Genomic DNA, 13,386 nt, shown 5'->3' on the forward strand with positions numbered 1-13,386 from the left:
AGCACATTAAAAATATTTGGTCAGAACTTATATAGTAATTTATCAACATAAATGTTAATTTCACTTTACTGATAAACTTGCAAAACATGATGTGCTGGGTATTGAAATTTAGATGTTAAAAGAACAGTTTATCCCACCTTTATGACAGTGCTCCGCTGGCCTCCACTATTTGAGCTCAACAGTCCATCTTGCCTGAACTCTGAGAGACCTCATACAGTAGAAGAAAGACTCTAATCTCTGGATTATATTGGTCCCAAAACTTTGAGTTTGTATAACACACCCAATGAATGCATTCTTTCAATTTCAAAAGGTGAAGAAAGAAGTGGGTGATGTGACAATTGTGGTGAATAATGCTGGGACAGTATATCCAGCCGATCTTCGCAGCACCAAGGATGAAGAGATTACCAAAACATTTGAGGTCAACATCCTAGGACATTTTTGGGTGAGTGTGAGTCAGAAACCTTTCAGATTTGTGCACCTTCTCTTAAGATACATGAAACTTATAACGGAGTTCACATACTTCTGGACAGGAAACTGGCCAGATCTTTGCCTTAATCAAGAATCATCAAATTTGTTTGAGTAGAAGAGCCACAGAGTCTCTGACACAAGGACACAGAATTCAAGTGGACACAACACACTAGAATGTAAGCTACTTGGTCTGTCTTGTCCACCAGTATCTGACACAAAGCTTGGCATGTACCAAGAATTCAACAAATGTTTGTGGAGGTTTGTTAAGGGTTGTCAGTGTACATCTTTTCAATGCTCTCACTTGTGACCTCATTTTTTTCCCTCCACACTATGATTTTGTAATGTGTCCTCATTTTGTGGAATTTTAGAATGGGAAGGACATCAGAAGTAATTACGTGGATGTATATAGGGTCAAGGACACTTTTGGATGAGACTCTGAGGCAAGTTCTAGATCCATGGGATGCTAGAACTGAGAAATGCAGCTACACAGACCTCATATAATTGGTTAGTTTTGTGGAAGATGGAAATATCAACTTCAGCTGCCTTTGTACAGAAATTTTTATGATTAATCTTCCAGTGCCTCAATATTAGTGTAGAATCTAGGGCAAATCTGGATTCTAGAAGAAAGAAGAAAAAAAAAGAGATGTGTCCCCCTTACCTTTACCAGCTCCTCACATATGTGAATTGGCTCCCATGCCCACCAAACTACATGGAGACCTCATGTATTAGTTACCTATAGCTGCATAACAAATTATACAAAACTTAGTGGTTTAAAGCAACAATATATGTTCACCATCCTCTCACAGTTTCTGTGGGTTGGGAATTTGGGGGTAGCTTGGGTTGGGAGTTCTAGTTCTATGAATTTGCATAGGATTTACTACATTCTTATAAAATTTTATCGATGTTTCTCACAAAAGAGGTTTTTGGAAAAAAAGAAAGACTTGTTTCCTGTAACATCAACATATAATATACAATATTACAAATAGGAGATAGTGAATTCAATCATGATGCATAAGTGTGGTGTAGAACACTCAGCTTACACTACTCAACTGCCTTAATACAGTTACACAAGATTTCACTCTTTTAATTAGAATGATAAAGCCCCAAACCAAAAAATTACATGACACTAAATTATCATAAAGAATTATTTTACTTCTGAAAACTCTGAATTTTTCCCTTAATATTGTTTAGATGACATATCCAAAAAAGGATCTATTTGATTCCTTCTGAAGGGAAAGATGGGGAATACTGAGATTAGTGTTGGCATGGGGTATACCATACCAATAAATTTGTATCTTTATTTCTATCATTTGTATAGAATTAATCATGGAATGCTTGAAAGTACTTTATTTCAGTTTATAAGTTCTCTCAAATGCCTTTCTGTCTTAACAAAAATAAAACTACCTGATTTGGAAACCTAACACCTATGTCATTGTTTTTCTTCTTTCTACAATGATCCTTAAGATCACAAAAGCACTTCTTCCATCGATGATAGAGAGAAATCATGGCCACATCGTCACGGTGGCTTCAGTGTGTGGCCACGAAGTGATTCCTTACCTCATCCCATATTGGTAAGTATCACATGCCAGCCATGTTATATATTTTTACACTTTGAAGGGAGCATTACACTTCACATTGTTACCGGTGGAGGGTGTCCTGGTTCTTGGCATCTTGAACAAAGAATTGGACAAAACACACCAAAATGCCAGGAAAGAACGAAGCAACAAAAGCAGAGATCTACTGAAAATGAAAGTATGCTTCACAGGGTGGGAGTGGGCCCAAGCACAGGGGCTCAAGAGCCCCTTACAGAATTTTCTGGGGTTTAAATACCCTCTAGAGGTTTCTTCCACTGGTTACTCGGTGTACACCCTATGTAAATGAAGAGGATGAATTAAATTTACAAAGTCATTTACTCAGTGTACACCCCATGTAAATGGAGAGGATATTTCCTGTCATAGCTGAAGTGTTTCCATTTGATTTAGTTCTAGGAAGTCAGCATGAATCGGCCTTATGTTCCCTGCCTCCAGACCCTATTCTCCTGCCTCAAGATGGCAATGCTCGGAGCAGAGTGATTTGGGTTAACAGGATATAAATTTACAGTGGTTTAGAATGAATTTTTTAAATGACTTTTTCTAAAGCAATGAAACCGGGTTGTCATTATATTTAAAATACTTTTAGATTTCTGCAAATTCTTCTGTAGAACAATGAGAGAAAACAGTAATGCCAAGCATGTTTCCATTGTTTCCTCCACAGACTAAGAAGCAAAACCTACAGAAGCTAAAAAGAACACATGTCTACGTCATGGCCTTGGTGCCCAAAATAAGACAATCAGAGTGGTCCCTGGATCAAAACATTTTACAGTGTGCTTGTGTCATGAACGTGTGTGTGTGTGCGTGTGTGAGAGAGAAAGATAGAGAGAAAGACAGAGAGAGAGAGAGAAACAACTCTACCTGACTAAAAGTTGCAGATACCACACTCCACGCACCACCAAAGACTTAAAGGGAAGGAGGTGGGAGGCCCTAAGGATATACTACTGTATTTGCCAAATATCCTTTCCTGTAAACTCTTCTCCAGATCCTCATAATAAAATCAAGAGGCCAAAGTGGCAACCATTATCAAGAGAAAAACCATCAACTCAGTTATTGAGAGAGAAAGGAGAAATGAGCAGCGTCCTACAGAAGTCTGTCAACACAGACATCAATTTTGTAGAATTACTAAATATGTTTTTCCTGATTCATATTTTTCAAAATAAAAGCAATAAAAACTGATTAGAAAACAGTTTGAAGATTCAATGGAAAAACCTTACATGTAGGATGGAAAACTGAACATTAAGCCAATCAATAGAGTTATTTTTGTTCTTTTGCTATCGTTGTTTAAGAAATGAGATACGTTCACAATTCTGCTTAATCGTATAAAAAAATGAAAATGAATTGCCATTTATACTCTCAGAAAAATCACAAGTGGCTGATTTTTGGCTTCTACTTGTTCTTTTTTTTTTTTTTTTTGAGATGGAGTCTGGCTCTGTCGCCCAGGCTGGAGTGCAGTGGCGCGATCTCGGCTCACTGCAAGCTCTGCCTCCTGGGTTCATGCCATTCTCCTGCCTCAGCCTCCCGAGTAGCTGGGATTATAGGAGCCCGCCACCATGCCTGGCTAATTTATTTTTGTATTTTTAGCAGAGACGGGGTTTCACCATGTTAGCCAGGATCTACTTGTTCATAAGTCAAATGATACCACCTTCTCACAGAAAACTGAGGATTGGTTTCACTCTCCCTTAGCTAACAATGCTTAATAATTCTCTTACAGTTCCAGCAAATTTGCTGCTGTTGGCTTTCACAGAGGTCTGACATCAGAACTTCAAGCTTTGGGAAAAACTGGTATCAAAACCTCATGTCTCTGCCCAGTTTTTGTGAATACTGGGTTCACCAAAAATCCAAGCACAAGGTAAAGTCAAAATCAAGTTAGAATGAGACTGTGGTATGATAAATTGATATGAAAACTAATGAGAAATGTTTAGGCAGGCCAACTAATAGAAATAAAATGAAACAGGAAAATTATTTTTTCTTATTAATATTATTATCTTGAATTAAAGGAATAAAGGGGAAAAACATTAGGGACTAGCAGGAATGATCAGCTACCAATGAACTGAGATATTTATTTGTGTCTGGGAAAAAGCTTAACACACACTCAGGTGCCAAGAGTAAGTGAGAAGTGGGAATGGGACAAGGGGGGCTGGAGATGTGTGCTTAAGGGAACGGCAGAGTCTCCTCTCCTGGACACCACACCCACAAAATCAATGATACCTAACATTCCCCCCTTCCATTAGTGGTTCATCCTCTTCAAACAGAGCATGGAAAGGTATGGGTACTTATGCCTCTTTTATGTCTTCCACAGCACTGGCCACAATGTTAACATAAGGCACCCAAACATTTTCCAAACTTGTCTCATCCTAAGAATTATTGCATGTGCTTACTTAAAAAATAAAGTTCATAGGCTCGTCCTTAGGAATTTCTAAGGAAATTCTGATCCAGTAGACTAGGATTAATTCCAAGAATTAGGAGTTTTGTTTTGTTTTGTCTTACAAGCATACCAGATGAGAATAGAGGCAGGTTTGGAAAACTTTGATATATTCAATATTATCAGAGGGCAAGCTTGCAGTCCTAGAGACCAGGGAAGCTAAGGCAAGAGGAAGGCAGGAGCTCAAGGCTGTAGTGCACTATGATTGCACCTGTGAATAGCCATTGAACTCCAACCTGGGCAACACAGTGAGACCTCTGTCTCTAAATACACACACACACACACACACACACACACACACACACGCACACAATCTCTATATACATTTGATCACTGTTACCACCCTGTCTTTAAAATGCAAATGTTCCAAGGACCAGCAAATAAATTGAGTCTCTAGCTCCTTAGTCAAGGTGAATTTCTGCAAGAACTCTTGTCTCTGGTGAGAGAGGATTTGAGACCATAAGAGAGGAAAAAGTAGTCCTGAAAGGAGAAGAAAAAAGCAGGAAGGTGTGGATAAGGCCTGAAAATTAAGCCATCTGCTGAACAAATTTTTCTAATTCTGGTATATATTCTGCTGCAGATTAACAAAATATACTAAGCTTAATGATTCAAAACCAATTTTTTACTGGAAGGGAATTAGTCCTAAACATATTCATTCAAATGAACTAAACAATTCTCTGTTGAGTGCCGCCTCATTTGAGGATACTGACTCTTACAGCCTGAGTTAGCTGTGTGGTCTCTGCAGCTGGAGTGTCTCCCTGCCACTGGAGTCCTTCATGGTGTTAGACCATAGGTACTGTTGATTAAAGAAAAATAAATAAGTTTTTGTTTTTGTTTTTTTTTTGAGACAGAGTCTCACTCTGTCATCCAGGCAGGAGTGCAGTGGTTCAATCTCGGCTCACCGCAACCTCTGCCTTCCGGGTTCAAGCGATTCTCCTTCCTCAGCCTCCTGAGTATTTGGGATTACAGGCACCCACCACCACACCTGGCTAATTTTTGTATTTTTAGTAGAGACGGAGTTTCGCCATGTTGGCCAGGCTGGTCTCGAACTCCTGACCTCAGGTGATCTGCCTGCCTCGGCCTCCTAAAATGCTGGGATTACAGGCGTGAACCACCACAACCGGCCAAAAAAATAAGTTTTTAAAGAATTAAAGGTGTTGATTTTATTTAGAAGCCTTACTGAAGACTACAGAAGGAGGCCTGTAGCCTGAGAGCAGCCCTTTAGAGAGGTTCAGTTGGACTGCTCTGGTACTGGGGGCCATGTGCTCCATCCTGTGTTGTCTTCAAAGCATCTTTCCAGAGAGCTCCACATTGTCACAGAGTCAGGGACTTTGTGAAATTATGCTGAAAGAAGTGAGCAAACATGGCTTCCTACATTTGCTATGTTGTCTCACAGTACTTAATAAGTATGCGATATGCAAGTAAATACTATAGTACTGTTGCAACTCCTGACTGTTTTCTTAGACAAGGAATTGGGCCCAATAAAAACCCTCTTGGTAGGCTTTCGTGCTTAGCGTACCATGAGCTTTCCTAAGGGTATCCTGCCACTCTTGGGGAAGGCATAATAGATGAGAAAAGTAAAGATGATGGAACTCTGGGTATAGGGTTCCTGGGGGCTAACTTAGGGGCAGACACAGGCAATGCTAAAGATTTGGGATTGGTTTTATAGAGGTTGCTGGATTGTGAATTTCCTTAGTCAGGGCTAAGGCATTGATATGTAATGTCACACATGGCTCTGAGGCTGGGTTGTTGGATCCATATAGATGACATCAGGGAGGGAAAGGGCAGAACAGAGTAATTTAGAAATGTATTGACTTGTATTACTCTCTGTTGGCGTTGCTGTTCAATGCAGTGGAGAAGTGAATCACATACTAATCTGCAGTAAACCACAGATCATCCCAGGGAATGGAGTTTTAACATTCACTGGTTTCCTAACTCCTCGCCCAGCCTTTACATTCACTGGCTGTTCAGTCCATGCCTAGACATCTTAATTTGAATACAACATTTTAAATCCATTTATGTTTTAATTTTCTGTCATCATCTTGCACTAACAGGCAATTGTTCACTAAGCCTATGTTTATGAATATTTCTCAAGAATACATGTACACGGCCTTCAGTATAAGGAAGGTCATACCTCCAGTTGTCATACTCCTTGGGCGCCTCTTAAATTCTCATTAAACTGCAGGATAGGCAAGTCAGAGGTGAATCTCAAATATGAAATTCTTACCAGAAAGGGCTCCCAATCCAGACCCCAAGAGAGGGGTCTTAGATTTTTCCCAAGAAACAATTTGGGGCAAGGCCACAGTGCAAAGCAAAAGCAAGCTTATTAGGAAAGTAAAGGAGTAGAGAATGGCTACTCCACGAAGGAGAATGGCTACTCCACCGAGAAGAATGGCTGGGGCTGCTCCACCAAGGATATTTAGTTACTTCTTGATTATATGCTAAACAAGGGGTGGATTATTCATGAGTTTTCCGGGAAAGGGGTGAGCAATTCCCAAAACTGAGATTTCCTCCTGTTTTTAGACCATATTGGGTAACTTCCTGCCATTGCCATGGTATTTGTAAACTGTCATAGTGCTGATAGAAGTGTCTCTTAGCATGCTAATTAATATATTATAGTCAGCTTATAATGAGCAGTGAGGACAACCAGAGGTCACTTTCATCACCATCTTGGTTTTGGTGGGTTTTGGCCGGCTTCTTTACTGCACCCTATTTTATCAGCAACATCTTTATGACCTGAATCTTGTGCCAACCTCCTTTATCATCCTGTGACAAAGAATGCTTTAGCTTCCTGGGAATGAAGCCCAGTAGGTGTCAGCCTTCTTTTACCCAGGCCCTATTCAAGATGGAGTTGCTCTGATTTAAACACCTCTGACAAAATGATGACCTCAAAACAATCCAGCTTTATGGAATACCTCCACAAGAAAGAAAGTATACTTAGCTATAGAATTTTCTCCTTGCATCCAACAGGCTTTGAGATGTCAGATCTTTCCTTCCTGTCCCATGATTAATCCTAGCCGTTCCTCTTTCTTGCATGGCTCCTCTACTCCTTACCATCTAATGCCTCTCCACCATTTTGATATTTTGACTAAGTGAGCTATGAAACACACCTACTGGATATGAAAGTATAAGTTTCTGATAACAAAACATCAACATGGGATGTGGAGGAAGTGGGTAGGGTGGCATTAATGCAGCAAATCCTGGAATATTTTAAATCTTCATTCTAGATTTAGTAAAAATACAGGATAATTTTCCTACCATCATTTACTTATGAAATTAAAACTTTAGAAAATAAAAATAAACTTTTCCTCTTTTAAATCACAGATTATGGCCTGTATTGGAGACAGATGAAGTTGTAAGAAGTCTGATAGATGGAATACTTACCAATAAGAAAATGATTTTTGTTCCATCATATATCAATATCTTTCTGATACTAAAGAAGTAAGTACAGCACAGAACACCTAAATACTGAAACACCAATAGAGCTTTTTTTTTTTTTTTTTTGGAGACAGAGTCTTACTCTGTCACCCTGACTGGATTGCAGTGGCACGATCTTGGCTCACTGCAACCTCCACCTCCTGGGTTCAAGCAATTCTCGTGCCTCAGATCCCTATGTAACTGGGACTACAGGTGTGTGCTACCACACCACACCCAGCTAATTTTTGTATTTTTTGATAGAGGTGGGGTTTCCCCATGCTGGCCAGGCTGGGCTTGAACTCCTGACCTCAAGTTATCCTCCTGTCTTGGCCTCCCAAAGTGCTGGGATTACAGGCATGAGCCACCGTGCCTGGCCCAGTAGAGCTATTATTATGGAGAATCTTTCAGTTGTGAAAATTGGCATGGAAACTCTCCATCCTTGGGGAGAACAGTTAAGTTTCCTCTGTTCTTTTCCTACCCAGTCTATAAAAAGAGAATGATTCATTTTCTCTACCAAATCTACTGTCTCTGTGCAAACTTTGCTGAAGACTATTCTAACTAAAGGAAACACAGTTTTAAAAGAATGCAATATAGTGAAGTAGTTAATAATAAAGACTCCATTTTTAAAAGCCTGCTAGAAGTTTGGTTGGGATTGCACTGAATCTATAGATCAATTGGGGAGAATTGACATATCAACAATATTGAGTTTTTGAATCCAAGAACATAATATCTATTTTTTAAATCTTCTTCAAAATCTTTAAATCTTTAAATTGTATTTTGTAGTTTTTGATGTTTAAGTCTTGCACATATTTTATCAGATTTATTCCAAAGTATTTCACGAGTTCTTTTTTTTTTTTTTTTTTTGAGACAGAGTTTCGCCCTTGTTGCCCAAGCTGGAGTGCAGTGGTGTGATCTCGGCTCACTGCAACTTAGGACGCCTGGCTTCAAGCGATTCTCCTGCCTCAGCCTCCCAAGTAGCTGGGATTACAGGCACCTGTCCCCTCGCCCAACTGATTTTTTGAATTTGTAGTAGAGATGGGGTTTCACCATGTTGACCAGGCTGATCTCGAACTCCTGACCTCATGTGGTCCACCTGCCTCAGCCTCCCAAACTGCTGGAACTACAGGCATGAGCCATCATGCCCAGCCCTATTTCACGGTTTTTGATGCTAATGCAAATGGCATTTTTAAAAAAATTTATATTTACCATTGTTTGTTGTCAGTATATATTGGATTTTTGTAATTTGATCTCATATTTTGCAACCTTGCTAAATTGCTAAACTTTTTGTTTGCTAAACTCAGTAAGTTTTTTGTTTTCTGGTTTTTTTTTGGTAGATTCCTGAGTCTCTAATTTTCTTTTGGGAAAGCTTTTAATTACAAATTTAATTTCTTTAATAGCTACATGGCAATTCAATTTACTTATTAATTCTTGGTAATGTGTGTCTTTCAAGGAATTTGTCCATTTCATCTAAGTTGTAGAATTTCTTTGGCATAAATTTGTACATAACATTCCCTTATTATCCTTTTAATGTCTTTAGAATGTCTTGTTTATTTATTTATTTATTTATTATTTTTATTTATTTATTTATTTTTTGAGATGGAGTCTTGCTCTGTTGCCCAGACTGGAGTGCAGTGGCAAGATCTCGGCTCACTGCAATCTCTGCCTCCCGGATTCACGCCATCCTCCTGCCTCAGCCTCCCGAGTAGCTGGGACTACAGGCACCTGCCACCATGCCCAGCTAATTTTTATTTTTTTAAATTTTTTTAGTAGAGACGGGGTTTCACCCCATTAGCCGGGATGGTCTCGATCTCCTGACCTCGTGATCTGCCTGCCTCGGCCTCCCAAAGTGTGGGGATTACAGGTGTGACCCACCGCACCCAGCCTATGTATTTATTTAGTAGAGACAGTCTCGCTTTGTTGCCCAGGCAACAAAGGTTTTGAATGCCTGGCCTCAAGCAATCCTCCTTCCTTGGCCTCCCAAAGTGCTGAGATTACAGGCATGAGCCACTGCACCTGGCCAAATGAATATGGTGATATCTTCTTTATAAGGATGCCATAAGAATAAAACAATATAATAGAAACAAAGCTCTTGTCACTGAAAAGGTGTAGACTTCAAATGTTAAAATCTTAGAGAACAGAATTTATATGAAATAGCAACAGCAACAATTCCCAGAGGATACACCCTCTCAGCTTTCTTCTGAGGAGCAGTTTATAAATTGAAATTGTATCAGTGAGAAGATAACTATACTAACTTCATAAGCCCTTGGACCTTTTTGAAACAAGTCCATATAAATTATGAACAAACTTGAAATAGAACAATTTGAGAACAGGGTACAAACTGCATTGATGTATCAATTTCAGTATTTTGTTTTAGCTTAAATAGACTGACTTGAGATAACATAAGGAGAACCTTGACCCCCAAGCAACATCATCTCAAGAGTTGACTAGGCTGGGTGTGGTGTCTCATACCTGTAATCCCAGCACTTTGGGAGACCACAGCAGGCAGAATACTTGAAGTCAGGAGTTCGAGACCAGCCTGACCAACATGGTGAAACCCCAGCTCTACTAAAAATACAAAAATTAGTAGGTATGGTGGCCTGTGCCTGTAATACCAGGCACTCGCAGGAGAATTGCTTGAATCCGGGAGGCAGAGGTTGAAGTGAGCCGAGATCGTGCCACTGCACTCCAGCCTGGGCGACAGAAGACTCTGTCTTGGAAAAATAAATTTAAAAAACAATGAAAAAAAAAAAAGAGTTGACTAAATTAGTGTCTTGGTACTAAGCACTGTAGGAAGTGAGTTTCATGGAACACCTACTCTCTTGGGGCCTAAAGCAAGTCATATTAATATTGAAAATTACATGCATATGTACATGCATATACATGCATATGACCAAGGAGATAAAAACAATTATTCTGCCTGAGTTGGAGAATAGTATCCCAGTAAAATAAACAACAGTCTCAAAGTCTTTTGTATCCTTTGAAGCTGTCATGGTGGTTTGTAACTAGGCAACAGGTATGTATTGTTAATTTTCTTTGCATTTAATTCCTTATACAGAGAGACAACATTTTATGAGCAGATGCAATTACTAGCATGAAGGTTTCTTTGTGATGGTAAAAGGCCCACATGAGCTCTCTTCTTATCCTTGTCCTTCTTTCAGCCAGATCTTCCCTGCCTGTTTGCTCCTTCCCCCATCTTTCACCCACCTACCCCCCAAATGAGGAAGTAAATCTTGCATTAGTCAACAATACCAAAGTGATTTTCAATATGACTTTCTTTGCAGAATATGTCATTTCTGCCTCTTTACATTCACATACTCTCTTCCTTTTTTTTTTTTCTTTTTTTTCCCCCCCTTTTTTTCAGATGGAGTCTTGCTCTGTTGCCCAGGCTGGAGTGCAGTGGCTTGATCTTGGCTCACTGCAACCTCCGCCTCCTGGGTTCAAGAGATTCTCCTGCCTCAGCCTCCTGAATAGCTGGGATTACAGGCATGCGCCACCACGCCTGGCTAATTTTTTTGTAGTTTTAGTAGAGACAGGGTTTCACAATGTTGGTCAAGCTGGTCTCGAACTCCTGACCTCATGATCTGGCCACCTCTGCCTCCCAAAGTGCTGGGTTACAGACGTGAGCCACTGGGCAGGCCACTCTCTTCCTTTCATCTGCCTACTCATCTCTTATGCATTCCTGGACATCAGTTGTCCTTTTGAAGCTTTCCTCCACTATCCGAGCCCATGTGAATCCTCCTTCCAGTTATAGCCCTTAATTCTAGATGGCTGATATTTTTCAATAATTGTTTTAAGATGACCATTTTAGCCTTTCAGCTAAACAATAAGTTCCTCAAAGACAACAGCTGTTTTTTAAGTACTTTAGTTCACCTTATTATAGAGTGCGTAATAGGTACTCAGTAAATAGTAAAGGAGAGGTGAACGCTTGGATGGAATGGATTCTGGTGGTGTCTCTTGGTGAGATTTTAGGATCAAGATTAATCAGCAATTTCAGCAATGAGCTCAGACTTTCATTTTAGATCTTTACTCATACCAGATAAGAGAGTGAGAAGAGCGGTATGTATCAGTGCTTTATTTATATTTGCATACAATTTGAACTATGAATATTACAAAGGTGCACATATAGGTTCAGACAGATTGATTTTAAATGACCAAAGATGACCTGTGGTGAGCATATCTTAGGAGGCACTCCCTGGAGAGGGAATGTTCCCAAAAACATTTTCAGAGGGACAAACCATATGAAATTCAGTAAAACATAAATCATGAAGAAAACTGATTACTCTCTTTTTGATATGAAATGAGAATTTTAATGCATGGTTACAATTACTAATGTATTCTGCTGCAAGACGTTAATAAAGTTACTTTTTTGCAGGCTAGAATGTCTTGATGCTGTAATCAGAACACACTTTTTTTCCTTTTCTTCCATCTTCAAATGCAGATTCATAATTGGGCTGACTTCTAATAATTGTAATGTTTTCTGCCTTGGGCTTGCAGCAGAAGGTTGACAAAATAGTGTTTGTTTAGGCAATAATTTATTTTTTTATTTTTTACTTTTTTTGAGATAGAGTTTCATTCTTGTCGCCCAGCTGGAGTGCAATGGCATGATCTTGGCTCACTGCAACCTCCGTGTTTAGGCAATAATTTAGACTTCACCTTGCTTGTGATTATTATGGCAATTACTGTAGCCACAAGGTATAATTTTACTGTCTCATTTAAATTTTATGAATTTGAATGTTTTTACACTTTTCCTAATGAAGTCCACTATGAAGTTATGTCAAAAAAAAAAAAAAAGAAAAGAAAAGAAAGATGCACACATAAAAGAGAGGTGATTGCAAAGGAAGTAAAGAAGAACGGAGGAAAATTAAACACAAACCAGATAACTCTCAGTGTATTCTAAATGACCAAAAAAAGAACTCTGTTGTCAAATATTTTAAACTGAAAATTTTTCAATTTTTTTTTTCTTTTTTGTACAGGTTTCTTCCTGAACGCGCCTCAGCATTTTTAAATCGTATGCAGAATATTCAATTTGAAGCAGTGGTTGGCAACAAAATCAAAATGAAATGAATAAATAAGCTCCAGCCAGCGTTGTATGCATGATAATGATATGAATAGTTTAGAATCAATGCTGCAAAGCTTTATTTCACATTTGTTCAGTCCTGTTAATATGAAAAACATTGGTTTGGCACTAACAGCAGTGAAATGATCAAGATTAATTACCTGTCTTCCTGTTTCTCAAGAATATTAATGTAGTTTTTAATAGGTCTGTTTTTCCTTTCATGCCTCTTAAAAACTTCTGTGCTTACACAAGCATACTTAAAAGGTTTTCTTTAAGGTATTTTATTTTTCCATTTAAAGGTGGACAAAAGCTACCTCCCTAAGAGTAAATACAAAGATAACTTATTTACACAGGGAAGGTTTAAGACTGTTCAAGTAGCATTCCAATCTGTAGCCACGCCACAGAATATCAACAAGAACACAGAATGAGTG

The 13,386-nt window shown here is 39.0% G+C and overlaps 1 protein-coding gene across 2 annotated transcripts in view; it reads left to right on the forward strand.

The window, feature by feature from the left end:
* HSD17B13 (hydroxysteroid (17-beta) dehydrogenase 13) overlaps positions 1-13,085 on the forward strand; it is a 24,183-nt gene extending 11,098 nt beyond the window's left edge. For both annotated transcript variants that reach the window (XM_011990748.1, XM_011990749.1), the window contains 5 exons: positions 311-442; positions 1,933-2,039; positions 3,772-3,909; positions 7,807-7,923; positions 12,873-13,085. In XM_011990748.1, coding sequence (XP_011846138.1) covers positions 311-442; positions 1,933-2,039; positions 3,772-3,909; positions 7,807-7,923; positions 12,873-12,963 — 585 coding nt within the window. In that variant the 3' untranslated portion in view covers positions 12,964-13,085. The remainder of the gene's footprint in view (positions 1-310; positions 443-1,932; positions 2,040-3,771; positions 3,910-7,806; positions 7,924-12,872) is intronic.
* Positions 13,086-13,386: the final 301 nt, after the last annotated feature.

Source organism: Mandrillus leucophaeus, unplaced genomic scaffold, assembly GCF_000951045.1.
Source record: "Mandrillus leucophaeus isolate KB7577 unplaced genomic scaffold, Mleu.le_1.0 Scaffold381, whole genome shotgun sequence".
NCBI lineage: Eukaryota > Metazoa > Chordata > Mammalia > Primates > Cercopithecidae > Mandrillus > Mandrillus leucophaeus.